The following is a 20,400-nucleotide window of genomic DNA, read 5'->3' as shown; positions in this document are numbered from 1 at the left end:
ATGTGGGCATCAGTTCTTGTCTGTTTTTCAACCATTTGTAACTCATAATATCACCCCCAGTTGTCATACAGCCAACACGAATACTATCCCCAACTAGAGTTTGCTCCGGAAATACAAATGGCTGAATCATAACGTTGTTCATTTTTCCTGTCGCCATTTTAAAATTACTTCTCTCATTTTGAATTATTTCAATAAAAGGAGTTCCTTCTTACCATCGTTAAGTGAAACAAACTTTAGGACGTATAGTAATAAAAAGACTGTCGACGACGCCATGACACTCAACTTACTGAAGATACGCTATGGCTTTGTTATAGTTACACTGAGACCTTAATGCCCTTATAGTCAGACGAATTGGAACGCCACCTACATACAACAATCCTCATGGTGCCCCCCTCTGTACTTACTTAAAACTGTTAACTGTATGTTCTTGACAATGGGTATCCCGACCGAATTGTTAGCTATGCATCGATAGATCCCCGCATCCGTTCCCTTGATATCAATTAGTCTGAACAGGTGACCCATCTCGCGTTGTCTTCTCTCCAACAGTTGAAAAGCGTCGGGACTATCCCCTGTAAGTTGACGTATTAAAAGCGCGGAAAACACCACTTGAAACGCGTTTTACTTTGGGCTCTTTCCCATTTCAATGACGGTACTGGACTCCCGGACGCCTGACATTCCAGGGTTAGGTTACTCCCAACGAAGGCTTGGGAATCTTTAGAAACTTTGACCCATTCGGGAGGAGCTGTTTTGTTTTTGTGCCTGTCGTTAATATAAACCCGCAAGTAACCGATGGATGCCCGTAACCCTCCCTACCTGATACTTTAAGTACGTCCGTATGACTCAGGGTCCCTTCGTTCGAAGTTATCTCGCAAGTGTAGTTACCACTGTCGGACAAGGAAAGTCTTTCGATACTTAAAACGGATGCTTCCGGGTACGAACTTATCTTTAAGTTTGAGTTAATGTCCTCTCTCAGTTGGTCCCCATCTTTAAGCCATCTTATTCTTAGGTTATATCCTCCTGAAGTGCTACAAACTACCCGAACGCTCGCTCCTACCAAGGGTCGACCCGGGAACGAAAATGGGACGATGCTGTAACTCATCCCTAAGGCATTGAAACGAATATTATCTTAATCCACGAACCTTTAAACTGCTAAGTATGTAATTACCAATTACGATATGGACCCAACAACACAGAGCTAAGTAGAGTTGCGATGCCCTTCTCGGATAAGACGCCATTTTGCTTATAAGACTCTACCACTTTATAGATCAAAATGATTTACTGATCCGTATAATTTAATTCAATTTAAACGATATCGGAAATCCATCTGTTCCCTTTTTGCTAAGTCCTTCGATGGTAAACCCAAGTACCCAACCTTATGCTTTATTATCCCCGTCACTTCTATCTATACTTGGGATTTATTAACTTACCATCCATATCCTTGGTGTGGTACGGAACCCCTAGCGCCACCTGATTAAGGCTTGGATCAAATTGATTTGGATTATCGGATAAATTTAATCCAAATTTAATTAGTAATTAAAATAGACGTATGAGATGAAATGTTTTTATTCAATTGGTTTTTTATTTTATTTTATTTCGAATCCACCGTGTTGAACTTATCGTGATATAAAGATTTTTCATTCCTCGATAAAAAATCAATTATTTTTTTGTTTTTCGTGGCAGCAACTCTTATATAGTTTTACACAATTAGTAAATATTTATAGTAAACAACCGCCGACACTATTAATAAAGCGCGCTGAAAATTAAGTTTTGGTGATATTTTTCTTAATTTATTTTTACTTTCTTTCATCAAAAAATGCAAAAACCGTAAAAAAATGTAAAAATAAGAAAGGCGCCCTTTGTTTTTCATTTTTTGTTTTTTTTTTTCTTTTGGAATGATATCAAATTTTTTTTTCTCAAAAAATTCTTTTGTTTCCGCAATGCCACAACTTGGAATTATTATTAATTAAATTTTTATCCTATTTATTATAATTTTTAATCGCAATTTAATTTCTTTTTTTTTTATTTAATATTTACATCATTGATTGAACAACTTAAAATTCGTCACGGTAGTACCAATCAGTTCTTTGAGCTTCAAATTAATCTGATGGAAATTTTGCAAATTAGCTCTTAATTAATTAATTTTATTAGCTCATTTAAATAGCTTGATTACCGCCCGTTTAATACTATTTTCAAATTGCATTGCGTTTATAGGCGAATCTTTAAAAATTCGAGATTCGTTTATTAATGTTAATTTCCTTGTCGTTTTATATTGGCTTAGTTTAAATGGAGTTTCATTTAAAAAATCCCCATTTATATCGATTACTCAATGGTAGCCAATGAAAAATGGCCCTTAATTTTTGTAATACTGTGTAGGCCTAGGAATATATTTAGAAAACGTATTTTTAACATTTACGACAATTCTTTTTTTTTTTTTTTCGAGTGCACCTAACATATTTCCTGTGATATGGTTCGAGGTTTTTTTGGGGTAATTTGGTTTTTTTTTTTTTAATTTAATAATTTAACAATTAATCTTTCTCATATAACGCGGTGCATAGATCTAACCATTTAATTAACCTATTAACAAATTTATATTATACAAGATGAAAATTAATTTTTTTAATTCATTCCAAATTAAATTATTAATGATAGTAATTTAGCGCCATTCTTCCTTTTTAATAATTAATTTTTAATCTTCCAAGTTGTAGATATAATTAAGTTTTTAATTTATTTTCTTTTTTTCCAAAAATGGAAGACAGATATTCACAGATTATTTTTTCAATTGACATGGGGGTGTTTTTAGCGCTTAATTAAAATTAACTCAACCTAATTACGATGTTATTTAAGACCACTTTCATATAGACAACGATTTCCTTTTATTTTTTCGGTTTTTGAAAGAATTGGCACCCATTATTTTTTACGTGTATTTTTTTAAACACCGATAAGGCATAACAGATAATGTAATAGTTAATTTTTTCTTTTCAATTTAACAAGGCAATTACTTTTCTCTTTTCAATATTAAAAGGGGTTTATACCAGTGGGGGTAAAACGAAACCGGCAAAATTAAAGTAAACCGTTATTAGATTTTTAAATCAAAATATGTTTAATTTTTACAATATTTATCAGTTTTTGGAGGGGGGGGGAATGTTTATCACGCTTTTTTGTTTCTACATCAATTTTGTTTCTGTCGTGTTTAATGTTAATTAACATTGGGGTTAATTACATGGCATTTAATTGCGAAATTAAAACTAAATTTTTACCCCTATTTGAAATAAAAACAAATTACATTTCATATCTCTTTTTAAACACACATGATGGAAGTCAAGAAAATCCGTGTCCACATACTTCAAGAAGACGTTTAATTACTTAGTTTTTGTACACCATTAATTAGTTTTTTCATCATCATCATTATCGTCATCATTCACACTTAAAACGTTGTTTAGTATTTAATAGTTCTTAGCTAGGAGAAGAAAAGTTCACGAAACTTCCAATTCTCCTTTATGGGTTAAAAACATGACACATTTTGTTTAGAATATTACGTTCTGTTAACTCATTGTCGTGTTTCGTTTTGTTGTTGCTGAGCCTGTTGTTGTTGTGTGGTTCCATTCTTTTTCAATGAATTAGGTCTGTGAAACGAGGATGGGCGATCGTTGGGATTCTGCAAGATTTACGCGGACCCATTTTAGATCCTTTTGTTTTCCCAAAGTGACCGACCATCCACGAATTTGAATTTCAGTTAGGGATTTTAAAATTATATTTAAACATTCTTGTTGTACTGTTTTGGCTAGACCCTGTCTACCTCGAGGCTTTAAGGGGTGTCTTTTAGTGTTACCTGATTAAACGTCTTCATCTCTTGTCTCTGGTCGTTGATCATTCTACAGGTTTCGTCGACGTTAGGGTCTTCCCCTCCTCCTCGACAATTTATGGTGGCGTAGGATGCCAGACTCGAAGCCGGAGTCCCCGGGTCCGGGAAACTTAAGGGTCTCCCTTTGTCTAAGTCCATGTATCGTTGGTTTGGGGCTACGTACGTGAATGGTTTGTCCCCGTTTTGTAGGGCTTGAAATAGATCAAAGTTTTAATTTATTTAAGTTAGGGACATGTTCCGTTAAGCCTTGGGTTTTGAGAAATGAGGCTATTTTTATTTTAGAATTCTTTAGATGCAGCTTAAAAATAGACCTAAGGAGATGGTTTCAGTTCAAAGTTCATTGGACCGGAATGGATGGTTTTAGTTCAAAGTTCATTAGCTGGTCAATAGACCTGAGGGGACGGTTTTAGTTCAAAGTTCATTAGCTGGTCAATAGACCTGAGGGGACGGTTTTAGTTCAAAGTTCATTAGCTGGTCAATAGACCTGAGGGGACGGTTTTAGTTCAAAGTTCATTAGCTGGTCAATAGACCTGAGGGGATGGTTTTAGTTCAAAGTTCATTAGCTGGTCAATAGACCTGAGGGGACGGTTTTGTTTCAAAGTTCATCAGCTAGTCAATAGACCTAAGGGGGTGGTTTCGGTTCAAAGTTGAAAGTTCATAACAATTGAATAGTGATCAGTTTAGTTTTACATTTCCTCAAATTGTGGCTCGTAATTTTAGTTCTATTTACAGCTTAGCTAAGTTGTAAGAATTCCGAAATGAAAATAACCTCTGTGTTTTTTTGGTATACGCGTTTTTAACTTTTTACCTGATCCTTGAAGCCACCAACCTTTCTCTAAGCTCCTTCGGGCGTGCGATTTTTTTATGTAGACAAAAACGACTATGACAACCACAACAACAGCTATGAACGACGCCGCAACTGGTATCACGATTGATAAATCCAAATAGAAGGGTAGAGCTTGAGTCACACCTATTGGGGATAAATACGAAAAAAAAAAGAACCATTATAATACTATATATATCTCATTATTATCACATTATATTTTCTCATCATATTTTTATAATTTAAACCAATGAAGCCGGAACCTTAAAAAAATTATTAAATTCTAAATTCCTCCGAGATATTTTTAAATATACTGATATATTCGCGTTCATCCCAGTATTAATTTGCCGTGAATTGAAATCTATTCATTACGTTTAAAGAATGGCTGTGATATACCTTTGTACCTGTAGTAAACTTTGCTTGGGATGAGATTTATGCCTGGAAGCGAAGTTAAAACGTAATGAACTTTATCCCGGGGAGATTCTATACCAAATTTATTTTCACTTTAAATTATTTTTTCATCCCCCCTCTCTCTCTCTTTCTCTTTTAAATCTCTTTCGCTTTCCGTGAAATTTATCTCATTATAGCTAGTATACCATAAGTTCATAAGATACATTCCATAAGTTTTTCACTGGTTAGTGAGATCTTATCATGAAGTGAATGAGGTAGGTCATAGATTCGAGGTAAAGCGATGCCTGGTGCATGAGGCGCTGTCAAAGGCTTAGTACAGACTAAATAGGAAAATGGACAGTGCAAAATTAACACCGAGTGTAGGACTTTAATTCTCGCTAGTCGTTCTGCTAGAACTAGCTCGAGCTGTAAGTCTCTAGCATTATGAACTTGTATAAGTAGTGTCATACTTATGGAATATATCACTTATAAACTTATGGTAGTACGGGGTCTCCTCCGCACACACTTTACTGCTTGTAGCGCTATATGTTTGGTAGCGACGCTTTCTTTAAAGAAAGAACCCGAAGGCATTACCCCTATACCTTGGGAAAAAGAAAGAGAATCTTTTCCCCAAATTTCGAGGCCGTTATATCGAATTAGGGTTCGACTCACTCTCTCCTCTATATTAGCTACCCCTTTGTTCTGGATCTTTAAAAAAGATATAAAATTTCACCAAAGCGTTACCTAGATCAAAATGATATTTTAAGCGAAATCCTTTAGAAAAGTGATTTTCTTTTCTCGTGAAATCTCTTTAGTAAAAAATATTTTAAATTTCTTTCTTTTCCAAGAAGGAAGCGTGGAAGTTATCGAAGTATGGGGTCATTTTGAGTCCAAATGTAATTTCTTATGACATTTTACTCAAACTGCCACCCTAAACAAGTTACGATTCGAGTCGGTGTTTTACGGATGACCCCCTAAAATTTTCACTAAGAAACTTAAAGATAATTTACTTATTTAATTAAGGGGTCATCCCTATAATACACTTGTCTTAATTTTTAAATGGGGGTCATTACATCTTAGGTCAAAATGTCATAAAAACTACATTTTCGATTCAAAATCACTCGTAGAATCCACTTTATTTCGCTCCTTTCACCATCCTTCTTGGAACACCCTGTATCTATATATCTATAAATGTTTTGGTGAAATGTTTGTTGAATGGATAAAATTTAATTTGGAGTTACTATCAAAATTGGAAGGGTTCGGGAACTGAGTGCATGGTGTTTACGTATTTGGTAATATACACTTCATTGTAAATCGCGGTTGTTGATGTTGTATTAATCAATAAGCTTGAGTTAACGCTATAATGCTTTGTTAGCTTCAATTGAAAATTTGAAAGAGTTATGGAATGGTGCACCGAATTACTCTTTTTCCAACATTGTCTTTATAATATAGGCCCCCTAGTTCATCGGATGAAATTGGTTATTTAATGGGGGCCCCCGGATAAAGGGGGAATACTCAATAGTGATTGGTATAAGAAAAGCTTATTGTCTTTAAAGATGGACGCTCGAGGCGTGGCACTTACTGGACTTTTCGGTTCGAACTTTAAGTTGTTGGCTTGGATCGGCTCTTCCGTATCGATTGGTGGCCGTTAAATAAATCCAGTACACGGTTTCGCTCTCCAGTCCCGTGATTGTATAGGAACTGAGATCCGGCGAAAGAACCGGGATATGATGCCAGTGGCTCCCTTCCTTCTTGTAATGGATCGTATATCCTATTTAACAGGCAAGAGGACACGCTTCGTTTAGCCTTTGCTCGCTCTCTCTCCCTCCCCTTTGTTCAATCTTAATATGGCGCCCCTTTCTAAGTCAATTTATATCCTAGCGACTTCGTTGAATAGAATACAATTGAAGGGTAATATCAAAAATGCGTAGATGAAACCATAAAGTATACTTTCGTTCGTAGTTTCTCCCCCGACCTTTGGCTATGTAAAATTAGAAACAAACGACCCTACACGAACCACTTAGGGAAGAACTTTCAAAGGGAGATCAAAGGTTTATTGATAATAGTTATCTAGGGTGACGTTTCAAATGTTAATTATTGGTACCTCTAATCATACGCAAAAAGGGGGTCAACACTATTCCAGGGGTAAAGGTGGGGGCGTTTCTCATTTACATTGCGTTAGGAAGCTTCGACGAGGTGTTTACTTTCTGCTTTTATCTATGGACATTTGGTAATATGAAAAGGATTATACCCGTTATTTTCTCTTTGGTCGTGACGTGAAGCCATCGCAAACTGATGGAAGATGGAGACGTGGAGACTAGAGTCATCCCTGGAGATTTGGGAAGGTCTATGCAAAATATTTGATTAACTAGTTAGATTACGGTACACGGTTAAAATTGGGCCAGATCGGGTTTGGATTTACCTCCGTCTAACGTTTTAACTCTAATCTCGTGCGACGGTGGTCCGGTACCGGCGCTGTTGTAGGCTTTGACGACGACTATGTACGTTGAAGACTTGACCAATGACGTGATTAAATATTGGTACGTCTCGTTGCTGTTTGAGTCGACGGTTTTGTAGGAAAACATTTGCGATGCCCGCTCGACTTTGTAACCGACGTAGTAACCCTTCAGTACTCCGTTCCAATGTTCCCTCGGAGGCGGCTTCAATTTGAAATTATGTTAAGAATGGGTCTATTTGCATAATTATTATTCCAAGGAATTAGGTTTTATACCTTCCATTTTGTAAGAATAGCATTTGCTCCTTTAGATTCGGCCCAAACGTCCGTTGGTGGACTGCTAGGTTCTGTTTTAAAGAGGAAATTGAAGTTGCTGACAATTTTTAATTTAGAAATGATTTGAAATACCCAGGTTGCAGGGTGACCAAATTTGTTATGTTTTTGACTAATTTCCCGTATCTTGAAGGCATATATACCATATTGATTTGCGTGTTTTTAATGCAGGCTAACTATGGCCGGAACTACGAAGCGTCTTTCTCTATGAGGATAAAGATGGACGCCTAGGGTTCCGCTCCCCAACCTTGAATTGTTCTATAATTCACAATCCTATAAAAGCGCTCATGAACTAGGCATATTTGAAACGCTGGCAAACTATAAGACGGACGGGACTCTCTTCGAAGCGAAGATCTTTATGAGGGTAAAGATTGACGCCTAGAATTGTAGTACCTAATAACTTGGAAGGAAGTTTCGGCTAATTGTTTAGTACAATCCTTAAAGCATGAATTAGGCCTAAATTTAAACGTTCGCAAACTATATTTAGTGGGAACTTCGAAGCGTCTGTCTTTATGAGGCTATGAAGATAGACGTCTCAAGTTCCAGTTCCTTGACCTATACCTAGAAGTGTTTATTATAATTGTTCAGTATAATCCTGACTTATGACCTACTCTATTGACTCAAGTGAAATGCAGGCAAATTATATGACGGGGACTTCGAAGCGTCCATCTTTATGACGAGGATAAAGATGGTCGCCTCTATAGTCGAAGTCCCTAATCTTTTGGAATCCTTATTTCATTGTTGAATACAATCTTACTCTAACATATCATTTAAGTAATAAAAACCGTGGGCAGATATTCGAACTGTCAGTTTTTAAGAGGCTAAAGATTTACAATTACTTTTATCGGAGCCTCCGGGATGAACTAGGCCCATGCATGTCAAATTTTATGTGGGGAAATATCCAGTTTGTTAGGAAAAATATATTCACCATAGATGGCGCATAATTGACCGTTGTGACAGGGGTCTTCCTTAAATTATCGTTGATATTTTAGGGGTCAGTCATAAAATTTTTATGATAGAGAAAAGTTTCATCCTAAAATTAACGTAAATGTTTTTGGGGCTATTCACTTTTTACTGAATCTTTCGGTTAGATGGTATTGATGACAACAAAATAAATTATTTCAATTAAAATAATTCAGTAAGAGTTATAAAAACGTATACTTACAATCCGCGACCTTGGCCCAAATACTTAAGCAGTCGACAGGGTCACGGGGTTGAACTTTGTTTATTTTATAACGGGAAAACACGGCGAACTAAATTAGTTAAAAAAATATTCTCGCTTCGCCACACGCATGAGCCTAGTTCATCCCGGAGGCTCCGCTTTTATTGAGTAATTATTGAAAACAACAATCCTCAAGATGTATTCCCACTTTGGTTTGGTCACCCTGCATTTTTAAACAATGAATGTAGGCGATTTTACCTTCCTCTCCCGTTACGAAGTAGTTGGTATTGGATGGTTCTCCTTGTCCAACTTCATTCTCTGCCGTGACTGTAACGGCGTAAGAAGTCCCGGGATGCAAATCCTTTACTACAACCGTATTTTGACTCACTGGGACGACTTCCTCCATCAAGCGATGAGGTCCCTCTGCGCGCGTCCAGAAAGGGTTATTTAATTAATCTTAATTGAATTCGGTTATTATTCTTATTATTATTATTCCCCCGGTTGCCTGGGAAAGGAGGGGGCGTGGCATGCTTTAATACTTTCGTCGTTTTAATACCTTTGTTCCGCCAGTATTGCACTAAATAATTAGTTATGGGACTGTTTCCGCTGAAAGGAGCCGTCCATGTTATACTAGCGCTGCGACTCCATACTTCTTGGGTTCTTACGTCTAATGGTTGCGCCGGAACCTCTGCGTAAAAGCGAATAAAACAGATTTGAATGGTTCAGTTTGGTTTTTGTTTGTAACCATACGCGTTTGGGATAAAAAGACTTTGTATTTTAACAAATTTTAATTCCTCGCGAAAGATGGCTCGAGCTGCAATCATACATAAACTTGGGAATTAGTTCAAATAATTAATGAATACATTGAAATTAAATTTAATATTAAGACTCAAAACTCTGCACTTAAGAAATTCTTTATATTTAATTAAAATTTGAACGCCCCTTAAATGACAAATAAGACTTTGTTTTCGATGACGAACATCTTAAGCCGTGTTTACACGAGAAGACACTTTGAAGCCGTTTTAAACCATTTTTAAAAATAATAAATATATTTTCTTATAAAACATCTCTATGATTATCAGTAATTTTTTAACATTTATACGTTTCCAAAACGGTTTCAAAGTGTTTCGTGTAAACGCGGCTTAATAGGGGGCTTCTACGCCTCTGTTTACAACAAAGTTTTCCGTTAGATGGTACCCACGTGTCTGTTAGGCCATTGAATCCTCGGGATAGTAACGGCGGAGAAAATCAATATTCAAGGGGTAACCGTAAGCCTCAGAGCCAATCTATCTGTAAATAGAGCTTTCGTGGCGCGGACGCGTTTTGGGTTATTTACTACTATTCTCGGGTTACAATGTTGCGTTGGAACTATTCTGGCTAGCTGGTCCAAGTCAATGGAGGATGAACTGTATTTCTCCCTGTTATCGTTCAAAGACATTCTTGCCTTTAGATGGGTAGGGGAGGGGGAGTAATCTTTAATAAGTAGCTTTTTCTCCATCTGTAGAGGAGCTGCGCTCGCGCTCTGTCCTGTCTTCGCCTCTTCTCTCTCTCTCTTTCCCCCCCCCCTTTCCTTCTCTGCTATGGTGGGACCACATTGTGTTATTTTCATTGCAACTTTGTTATTTAGCAAAGTTCGCACTATATTGGTTACTAACTAACAAGGGTTGTAATAGTTCTGAAAATTTTATGTCTAGAAAGATCATGAGGATTTTGATAATAGGTCTAGGAAGGTCGCGGGGATTTGGAAAACAGGTCTAGATGGTCATGGGATTTGCAGGGCTCCCACCAGGTCCCTAAAAGTCCCTAAAGTCCCTATTTTTCTACAAGGTCCTTAATCTACCCTAAAATTGGTATTCGGTCCTTAAATCACCCTATTTTTATAAACCTCAGAAAAAGTATAAGGGTGACCTGAAAATGTCTTGTCTGAGATTTTACCAGAGCCCCAAATTCGCGGAGCTCGCTTCGCTCGCTCCGGTTATTTATGATTTACTAAATGTTAAATTTAAACGAATTGGCTAATTTTTATAACAATAACAAATCGTGCAAAAATTATTCGACTGAATTTAGACTGGTTTTCATATATGTTCGCCATGTACATTATTGCAAATGTTCAGAGAAATTTGTTCAAGTTAGTCAGGGAAAACCTGGAAAAGTCAGAGAATTTCATTCCAAAAATGTTGTACGAACCCTGTAAAGGCCCAAATTCTAGTTCAGTGGATTTTTTAAAAATCAGTAAACATGATACGAAAATAGTTACTTCTAATCAAAAAAACCTTCCTTATACATTAGAGCCAGTATCAAGTCTTACCTACCGCTCCTTTAGAATAAGAATATAAACAAAAGAAAGTCAGAAATAATATCCTTTTTTTTTTTTTTGTCTAAAAAATAGAAAAGAGTAAAAGGTTTCTAACTGTTTGTGATATTTTCACAGAATTGATATAATTTTGTTTTACCAGTGGTCCCTTTTTGGTTCCTACTTTTAGAATTTTGGTCCCTATTTTACCCTATTTTTATCGTGAAAAGTCCCTTTTTCCCCTATTTATTTTTGAGATTTTGGTGGGAGCCCTGGATTTGGATAATTGGTCTAGATGGTCATGGGATTTGGATAATTGGTCTAGATGGTCATGGGATTTGGATAATTGGTCTAGATGGTCATGGGATTTGGATAATTGGTCTAGATGGTCATGGGATTTGGATAATTGTTCTAGAAAGAACGGAAAATAGGTCTAAAATGGCCAAAATACTATGAGGAAAAAGAATATGAAATGAGAAAATGGTGTTTTAGAACATATTATCATAATTTAGCTGGGCATAATTATCAACAGTAGCTAGGACTTAGGCGAACTCTCTTTGTTGAGGCACAAAGATTGGACGCCTCCAATTATAGAAGTATTAAGCGCTGAATGCGATGCGAACGCGTCTTCTACGCCATTTCCGAGCTTTTTCCTTCCTTTTCCGACTTGTCTCTAAATCCTTTTTCCGCTCCAATATATTTATTTATTTATTTATTTATTGGAGGGATAGGGTTGCTAAGCCAAATTGACTTATGTGCAACCCCCCAAAAGCATTAAGGTACAACAAATGAACCGAAAAATATTAAATTATTAAAGTCAGGCGTTGTCCAAGATCCAAGCCGTTATACTGTGACGGAAAGTGGTAGAAGATTCCAATGATAACAACTCCTCAGGTAACGAGTTCCAATCATTGATGACCCTTGCGGTAAAGTGACTAGCTTTAGGAAAGGACTTCGCCACTGGTTTCGCCAGTTTAGCAGGATGTCCTCTGGTGCGTAGATTAGTTGACGGGAGAAATAGTGAAGACATGTCAGTGTGCACATTGCCTTTATAAATATCGAATACGTAGACCAAATCATTAACACGTTGTCTAAGAGACGGGGAAAGTAGGCGGAGTCGCTCATCACGCGTAGCAGGGGAGTGGTGGCTAAATCCCTTTGTGACCTTCGTGAATCTATTGTGGGCCTTTAAGAGTAGAGATTGCTGCGTAATTCGAGGAGGGCGCCAGATGACAGAAGCGTAGTCAATTAATGGTAAAACCAGGGAATTATAAATTGTACGCATGATAGTTGGCGAATGGTGGCAAAAATTCCGTCGCGTTAGCCCAGTAATGCTATTTATACGATTGGCGGTGCGTTGAGCATGGGTGCTAAAGGCAAATGTTTCATCCATAAAAACGCCTAGGTCCCGCACTGAAGCCACATTAGACAGAGAGATACCGTTGATATTGTAAGAAAACCTAGGGTTTTTTGTTCCTAAATGAAGCACCGCGCACTTTTCCACGTTGAATTGCATCCCGTAGGAGGACGCCCATGCGACGACGTTGTCCAAATCACGCTGCAATTGAAGGCATTCATCCTCGGTCTGTATGGCATTGTAGAGTTTCGCGTCATCCGCGAACAGAAGCATTTTAGAGTAGGCGACATTGTTAGGCAGCGAGTTTATAAATATGGAAAAGAGCAGTGGTCCAAGAACGGAGCCTTGAGGAACGCCACTTTGTAGTTCGCGATAGGAGGAAGCGAAACCCTTGTAGACCACACGCTGACGCCTGTTCGAGACAAAATCGATTAACCAGTCAAGGGCATTCCCGGTGATACCAGCACCCATCAAGGAGGAACGAATGGCGGAAATTGGAATGGTGTCAAACGCTTTAGTGAGATCAAGGTATATGATGTCAACTGAAGCTCCATTCCCAAGCCATTCCACCCAGTCGGTAGTGGCAGTCAGTAGATTAGTCACGCATGATTTTTTACGAAGAAAACCATGTTGGGAGGGATGAAAGAACTGAGTAGCTTCAAGATAGTTGTCAATTTGAATTTTCGCGATCCGTTCGCAAGTTTTGCCGACTTGACTTGTAAGGCTAATTGGTCGAAAGTTCTCCTTTGCAAGACGACTCCCTTTTTTATGAATCGGAGTGACATCCGCGGTTTTCCAGCCCATCGGAACAGTACCCGTAGAGAAAGAACGATTGAACAATATGGTTAATGGGCCGCAAAGGAGAGTAGCCGAATTTCTCAAAAGATTCGGATGTAAGTCATCGGCGCCGGGAGATTTCGAGACATCGAGTGAAGAAAGCTGAGAGAATACATCCTGTTCAGTACAGATGAAAGTGTCTAAGGCACAGCGATCGAGTGACTGTGCCCGTTTGGAGGTCACGGCGGATACTTCCACGACGTTAGACGAAACCCCCGCGAAGTAAGCGTTTAATAATTCCGTGATCTCCTCCTGGTTGGATGTCAATGAGCCATCAGGACGCCGTAATTGCGAGATGGAGAATTTGCACGAACGTTTAGTGTTAATATAACTGTAGAAAGCTTTAGGGTTGGATTGTATCATGGAGGTTAGCCGCATATCCTTTTTTCGCTGGGCTTTCCTGGCAGCATTTGTATAGCCATTACGAGCCTTCTTATAGCAGTTATACGCTTGGTCAACGAGAGTATTATTAGCTTTCCGCTTCTTTAGTCGTGAATAGCGTGCCCAAGTTTGTCTCTTATATTCATATGATTTCGTCGAACGAACATTAATAGGTGGCCTTGCCGACGATATTTTGCGGTAAGGAACGTAATACGAGATTCCACGCTGTAGAATTAAACAAAACTTCGACCAGCATTCATCGAGAGTGGGATTGTTGAAAATGGCTATCCAGTCTTGACTTGATAAATAAGCGTAGAAGTTTACATAGTCGCCTTTGAAATAGTCTCGTGTGAGTCGAGGAGTGGGACTGGACGAAAACACCGGAAACGCGCAATTAAATGTTAAAACATCATGGTCGCTGGACGCGATGGGCGACTGGTGAGAAAGATTGTAAACAAGCAAACAATCAGACACCAGTAAGAGATCCAAGATGCTTGGCGTGGTACTGGTGGTTCCCGCGCGGGTGGGTTCAATGACTATTTGATAGAGATTTAAATCCTGAACCCGTTCTAAAAACGCTTTCGTTGCCAATGTTGCTCCGCTGAGTGAAGTAAAGTTTGACCACTCAATTTTCGGATAATTGAAATCGCCCAAAATCAAAAGTTTACATTTCTTCATCAAACTGTAGTCGTTGGCAATGGTTAGGACAAGGCGGACTTGCTCATGGTTATCAAAGGAAGGAGAGCGATATAAAACCAATAATAATAGACTGTCCTTGTCATTACTGCAAAGCACCGTTAAAAAATCAAGACCAATAGTTGAAGACCATAAATCATCTTGATCCGATGGAACAATAGAAATTGATTCGGCAAGATAGTCGTGGTGTACATAAAGAGCTACACCGCCACCATTGGACGCGGCAACACGATCCCTTCGAAACAAGTGAAATTTGGGAATTGATCTTTCACTATCCAAAATGTCCGGCTTCAACCAAGTTTCAGTTATAGCTACTATTTTCGCGTTGTGCAAGCAAATCAGAGAGGACAATTCAGCGAACGCATATTGCCCACGTACACTTCTTATATTTGTATAAAGGACGATAGAAGATGCCCGGAGAGTGTTTGTGGTATTGATTGAGTTAATGTTATTCGGAAGCAAGGCAGTAGAGTGGTTGACAGGTGGAGAAGAGACTGACTTAGAAAACTCAGTTGACTGTGTAGAAACAGGTATTGGAGCCTCAAGAACGGCTAGTTTTTTTGTTGAAAATGTGATACGTGGCCGAAGGGAGCAAGGAACGGACGGATTGGATGAACTAGCGGCGGAACGTAGAGCGGTGTAGGCATGCTTGCTGGTAAAGCGCAATCCTGAGGAGTAACGCGTTGAGAAGATTGTATTGGCAGAACAGGTATTAAAGTAGGTGATTTCGATACATCACACGCTGGATGACTCGAGTCAGGAACAAGTCCGGTACGGCGTTGAGTAGATGGCGGCAACTGAACAATTTGGCCTTTCCGAATGCCAATATTAGACTCTCCTTGGTCTCTTCGACGACGAAGTTCAGAAACCAGGTCCCTATTACGTTGGCGCTGGGCTTCTGTCCGATCGGGGATTGCAATGAAGTCTGTTTGGGCTCGAATACGCATTTCAGCGACTCCACTACAAAAATATTGACGATCCGTAACTGTGCTGAAGCGAAAGAGTATCGGACGTGGTTTCGTAACCGAAGGGTCAAAACGACCGAGGCGCCGGTATTCGATCAAACTTATTTCGCGCCTGGAGAATCCTAGATCATGCAGAAGACCACGACAGAAACCACCGAGATGGACATCAGACGAGTCCGGTATATTAAAAATTAGGGCATTCTTCTTCCTGTATGAAATTTCATCTGTTCTGCGAGAATGATCGTGCTCTGGGCGGTCACGAGACACTGAGGAAAATATCCGATCCTTGTGCCTGGGAGTCGTACGCTTAGGGCTTTGAAAAGCAGCTTCGTGGCGAGGTTCAGGGTTTGCGCGCACATCGGAGGAAGAACGCGAATTTTCAGATTTCCCACGAACATCAAAAGTGTGCTGCTCAGAAAATGACTTAGAAGTCGCGACATCAGCTGGCAGGTGGGAGACATTGTTCATTAACTTTTCCATCTTCTCTTGATTTGTCAAAAGTTCGCGGATGGCGTTGGAGTTGGACTCGCATTTTGATCCGACCGAATGGAGTTCGTGTTTGAGGGAAACAGCCAGGGAACGAAACTCGGAAACCTTAGTGGTGGTGGCGATGGTTCGGTCGTGATGGGCGTGGTCCTCCACAAAGCGAGTGTTGGAATTACATTGATTTTTTAGCGCAGAGAAATCGTTCTGGAGAGAGTGAATGTCAGATGAGATTGTCCGTAGGCGCTCCAAGAAATCAGATTGAAACGTGTCCAGGGTCTGTCGTAGATCTTGAAAATGAGTATTAGACTTGTCTTGTGAAGGTGGGGCAACTGTTGAGAGAAGTGCATCAATACGCATAATTTCCTCTGAATTCCGGGTGATTAAACGTCGAAGGTTGGGTGCTATTGTCAAGCACGTAGGGCACATGAACTTGAAATGCTTAGCTTGAGATTCGTCGAGATGTATCAGTGCTAGCGACAGTGAATCAGGTAGGTTCACGCAATTGCTGTGACATAGGTTTTCGCATAGGCCACAGGAGAAATTAGGTTGATCAGTTGACACTACATCGTTACAAACGCAGCATAGGGAGTTCAAGGTACTAGACTCGCTGACCGTCGAGTTGAGAACATCGCTGCAAAAGTCGTCTGTTTTTGGTGCATCAAATACTTTCGAGGAATCGTCATCCACAGTCGTAGTAAGGGTAGCTTGAGGGAGACAGGAATCGGCACAAGATGAAGCGGATGTTCCAAATGGCACAGAGGTCTTAAGAGGGAGTAGTAGTAGTGCAGACTGACTAGTATCACCAGAACAAACGCCAGGATTGTTTAGGATTCGAGAACGACTTCTTGTCAATATGTCAAACTCCGGGCGAGAACAAACCGTATCATCAAGGGAGGACGTATCCGGGAGGGATAGGGAGCGTCGTGCCCGAGGCATTGAAAATGAGTAAATTACGGATTTACTAAAAAATAGCTAAGCCTTGGACTTCAAAAAGTCGTAGTTTGAAAATTGCATTAAAATTTAAATAGAGCACGAGGTTAAAAAAACGCGACCGCTTCACGTGACATGGACGCACTAAACATAATCTGTCTCTCTTCTCTCTAACAATAATATTTTTCTTTCCCGCACCTTTACTTCCTCCCTCCCGCACGGGTTTCTCTTTTCGCCTTCTCTCTTCCACATCTTTTTCGTTATTACTACGCCGTCCGAGCGTCGTATCTCTCTTTCTCTCTTTATTCCTATGCTAATCAGCAAAGACGTGTTTTCCGCCAAAAAGAAACGAAAGAACGCGGGAAAAAATGGCGCCAGATTCCTCCACCAATAATTAAATTTAGAGACTAATTTAGAAGTGGGCGAAAGAATGAGATTGTAAAAAAAAAATACTTATTGCGAAATTATGGAAATTATTTCCAAGTTGTTTTCTTTGTTTTTGAGGTATTGTATTTGTTATCCAGTAGACCGATGACCCCGTTGATAATGGAGGTATTAGTCTTTTAAAGCATAGAAGTACAGTGTTAAACTCCAGAAAGGGTGGTAACAGTGCATGGGTTCAATATTAGTCGAAAATGTAACTTTTATGACATTTTGTCACAAGGGGCACCGTTATGATTGGGGTGTTTTACTTATGACCCACTTAAATTTAAGCAAGAAACCTAAAGATAATGCTAATTTAAAAAAGGGCTCATCCGTAAATAGCTCTAATCATAACTTATTTAGGGTGCCACTTTGGGTAAAATGTTATTAATGTTACATTTTCGACTCAAAATGTAACTTAGTCTATATTTAGACTTTTTGGTCACGTGTTTAAGCTATGGCTTCACGTGTGCAGCTGCGTTTGACTCTATAGACTTCTAATTAGTACTATGGGGGAATTATTACTTAAATTAGGTTATATTGTAACTTAATAAACTCGTTTAAAGAAAGTATTAGCTAAGCCTTTTTCTTGGTAAAAGTTTTATATTACCTATAACGACGACTTTTATGTTCCTCTCGTCTGTTCCAAATTGGTTTTTGGCGCTACAAGAGTATAAGGCGCCATCGGCTCTTTCCACGCTTCGTATGACCACTTCGGACGCTACACCCGTCGTTGAAGTTGTCTCGAACTTTTCGTACCTGTACAACGGTAATAAAATACGCCTTTGAAAATTCAATCAGATTCTATAAGAGGGAGGGGGGCGTCTTTTCTCCCCTCTCTTGGACCTCCTCAGGCTTTTAAAGTTCACTTTAAAATCGACAGAGACTTTTCCCAAGCCTCACTGTCCTTGCTTTCAGTCCACTCGCATTGAATTTCGAACTTGTCTTTGGTAAACAGAGCTCTCCATTATCTAGCCACCGTCTTAAATTAAACTCCTTTAACTCCCAATGGACGCCCGCCCCCCCCCCTTGAGAAAATTAGTTTCGCCCATCGTAGCTTTAATTTGAAACCCCCACTCCGTTGAATCGAATATAAAGACTTTTACATGTATAAAGCTAACTTTAAATCTAATTTAGTAAACGAGATCTTTCTTTTTTAAAAAAGGGTTAATTTTAAACTTGATTTATATAGATCGACCTCAAGTGAAGAAAGAATTTTATCCATAGGTGTGGGATATCATAAGTTAAATTGACACTGTAGTTTTTGTCTATATATTATCAAGTTGAGCGCCTGAAGTTGCTAAAGAATCCTTAACTTGATACTTTCTACTCTTCTTTATATAATTCTCACTGGTTTTAGGACTCCATTGTACCCCCCCCTGTCGCTAATGAACCCTTAACTTGATACTTTCTACCCTTCTTTATATAATTCTCACTGGTTTTAGGACTCCATTTACCCCCCCCCCCCAAAAATAGACTAATTTTTGAAACTGTTCTATTAGACTTAGAAATTCTAGGAGAGCGGTCGCTCTCTTAGATAAGACTTGATACTGCCTCTAATGCTAAAGGAGGGTTCTCTGATTGGCCATAACTTTTTTCGTATTGTGTTTGCTGCTTTGAAATTTTGCCAGTGAACTAAAATTTGGGCCCTAAATATGTGGTTAAAATTTCAAAGAGGTCCAACTAATAGTTAGTTCTATAAAGAAAAAAGTTGTTAAGGGTGGTTTTAGAATCCATAAAATTAATCAGACATTTGGTGAAAGATACAATATTCTTCCATAGACATAACATGGGATTTTTTTGAAAAATGACCTTAATTGGGATCGTGTATAAAGAAAACTAATCATTCGTTACGTTTGGGAACCATCTTAAATGAAAGATAACAGTCCATAGATGTGCCTTTTCTTAGTTTCATTAAGATCAATTAAGTTTAAGTATCGATTTTTATCATTATTAACACATACTATGACTTACGTTGTTTTGGGCATTGGAATTACGGCGTTTTACCACTGTTAGAGACACGCATTTTAGCCCTAATTTTTTATATTGGACTTACGGCGTTTTTGTCGTGATTCACGCCTTTAGAGGGATTTTAAGCAAGAAAAACATTGCGTTTGAGCTCTTGTAGGTGCTTTGCCCGGGTTCTTGTGGGTACTTGTTTGTGCTTTTAGGTACTTGTGGGTACTTGTGGGTGCTTGTGGGTACTTGTGGGTGCTTGTGGGTACTTGTGGGTGCTTGTAGGTACTTGTGGGTACTTGTGGGTGCTTGTGGGTGCTTGTAGGTACTTGTGGGTGCTTGTAGGTACTTGTGGGTGCTTGTAGGTACTTGTGGATTCTTGTGGGTACTTGTGGGTTGTTGTGGGTACTTGTGGGTTCTTGTGGGTACCTGTGGGTTCTTGTGGGTACTTGTTGGTACTTGTGGGTTCTTGTGGGTGCTTGTAGGTACTTGTAGGTACTTGTGGGTTCTTGTGGGTACTTGTGGGTGCTTGTAGGTACTTGTGGGTACTTGTGGGTGCTTGTGGGTGCTTGTGGGTGCTTGTGGGTACTTGTGGGTGCTTGTAGGTACTTGTGGGTGCTTGTAGGTACTTGTGGGTACTTGTGGGTGCTTGTGGGTGCTTGTGGGTGCTTGTGGGTGCTTGTAGGTACTTGTGGATACTTGTGGGTACTTGTGGGTGCTTGTGGGTGCTTGTGGGTGCTTGTGGGTACTTGTGGGTGCTTGTAGGTACTTGTGGGTACTTGTGGGTGCTTGTAGGTACTTGTGGGTGCTTGTAGGTACTTGTGGGTGCTTGTAGGTACTTGTGGATTCTTGTGGGTACTTGTGGGTTGTTGTGGGTACTTGTGGGTTCTTGTGGGTACCTGTGGGTTCTTGTGGGTACTTGTTGGTACTTGTGGGTTCTTGTGGGTGCTTGTAGGTACTTGTGGGTTCTTGTGGGTACTTGTGGGTTCTTGTGTGTACTTGTGGGTTCTTTGTGTACTTGTGGGTTCTTGTGGGTACTTGTGGGTGCTTG

At 39.3% G+C, this 20,400-nt stretch overlaps 1 protein-coding gene across 5 annotated transcripts in view; it reads right to left on the bottom strand.

Moving 5' to 3' along the window:
- Positions 1-3,399: 3,399 nt before the first annotated feature.
- LOC149717590 (cell adhesion molecule Dscam1-like) overlaps positions 3,400-20,400 on the bottom strand; it is a 101,122-nt gene continuing 84,121 nt past the window's right edge. For 3 of the 5 annotated variants that reach the window (XM_089840258.1, XM_089840247.1, XM_089840244.1), the window contains exons 6-15: positions 18,004-18,152; positions 9,582-9,713; positions 9,284-9,448; positions 7,807-7,877; positions 7,498-7,735; positions 7,327-7,422; positions 6,658-6,846; positions 4,671-4,832; positions 3,830-4,053; positions 3,400-3,655 (exon numbers count right to left, since the gene is read on the bottom strand). In XM_089840258.1, the coding sequence (XP_089696384.1) occupies positions 3,548-3,655; positions 3,830-4,053; positions 4,671-4,832; positions 6,658-6,846; positions 7,327-7,422; positions 7,498-7,735; positions 7,807-7,877; positions 9,284-9,448; positions 9,582-9,713; positions 18,004-18,152 (1,534 nt within the window). In that variant the 3' untranslated portion in view covers positions 3,400-3,547. Of the gene's footprint in view, positions 3,687-3,829; positions 4,054-4,670; positions 4,833-6,657; positions 6,847-7,326; positions 7,423-7,497; positions 7,736-7,806; positions 7,878-9,283; positions 9,449-9,581; positions 9,714-18,003; positions 18,153-20,400 lie in introns of all 5 variants that reach the window. The other 2 variants (XM_089840261.1, XM_089840253.1) reach the window with 2 other exon arrangements.

This window comes from Phalangium opilio, unplaced genomic scaffold, assembly GCF_054372755.1.
Source record: "Phalangium opilio isolate 3A_F unplaced genomic scaffold, DU_Popi_V2 ptg000003l_1, whole genome shotgun sequence".
Taxonomy (NCBI): domain Eukaryota; kingdom Metazoa; phylum Arthropoda; class Arachnida; order Opiliones; family Phalangiidae; genus Phalangium; species Phalangium opilio.
Note: the sequence above shows the minus strand (reverse complement) of the source record. Positions and strands in the feature narration are given on the sequence as shown.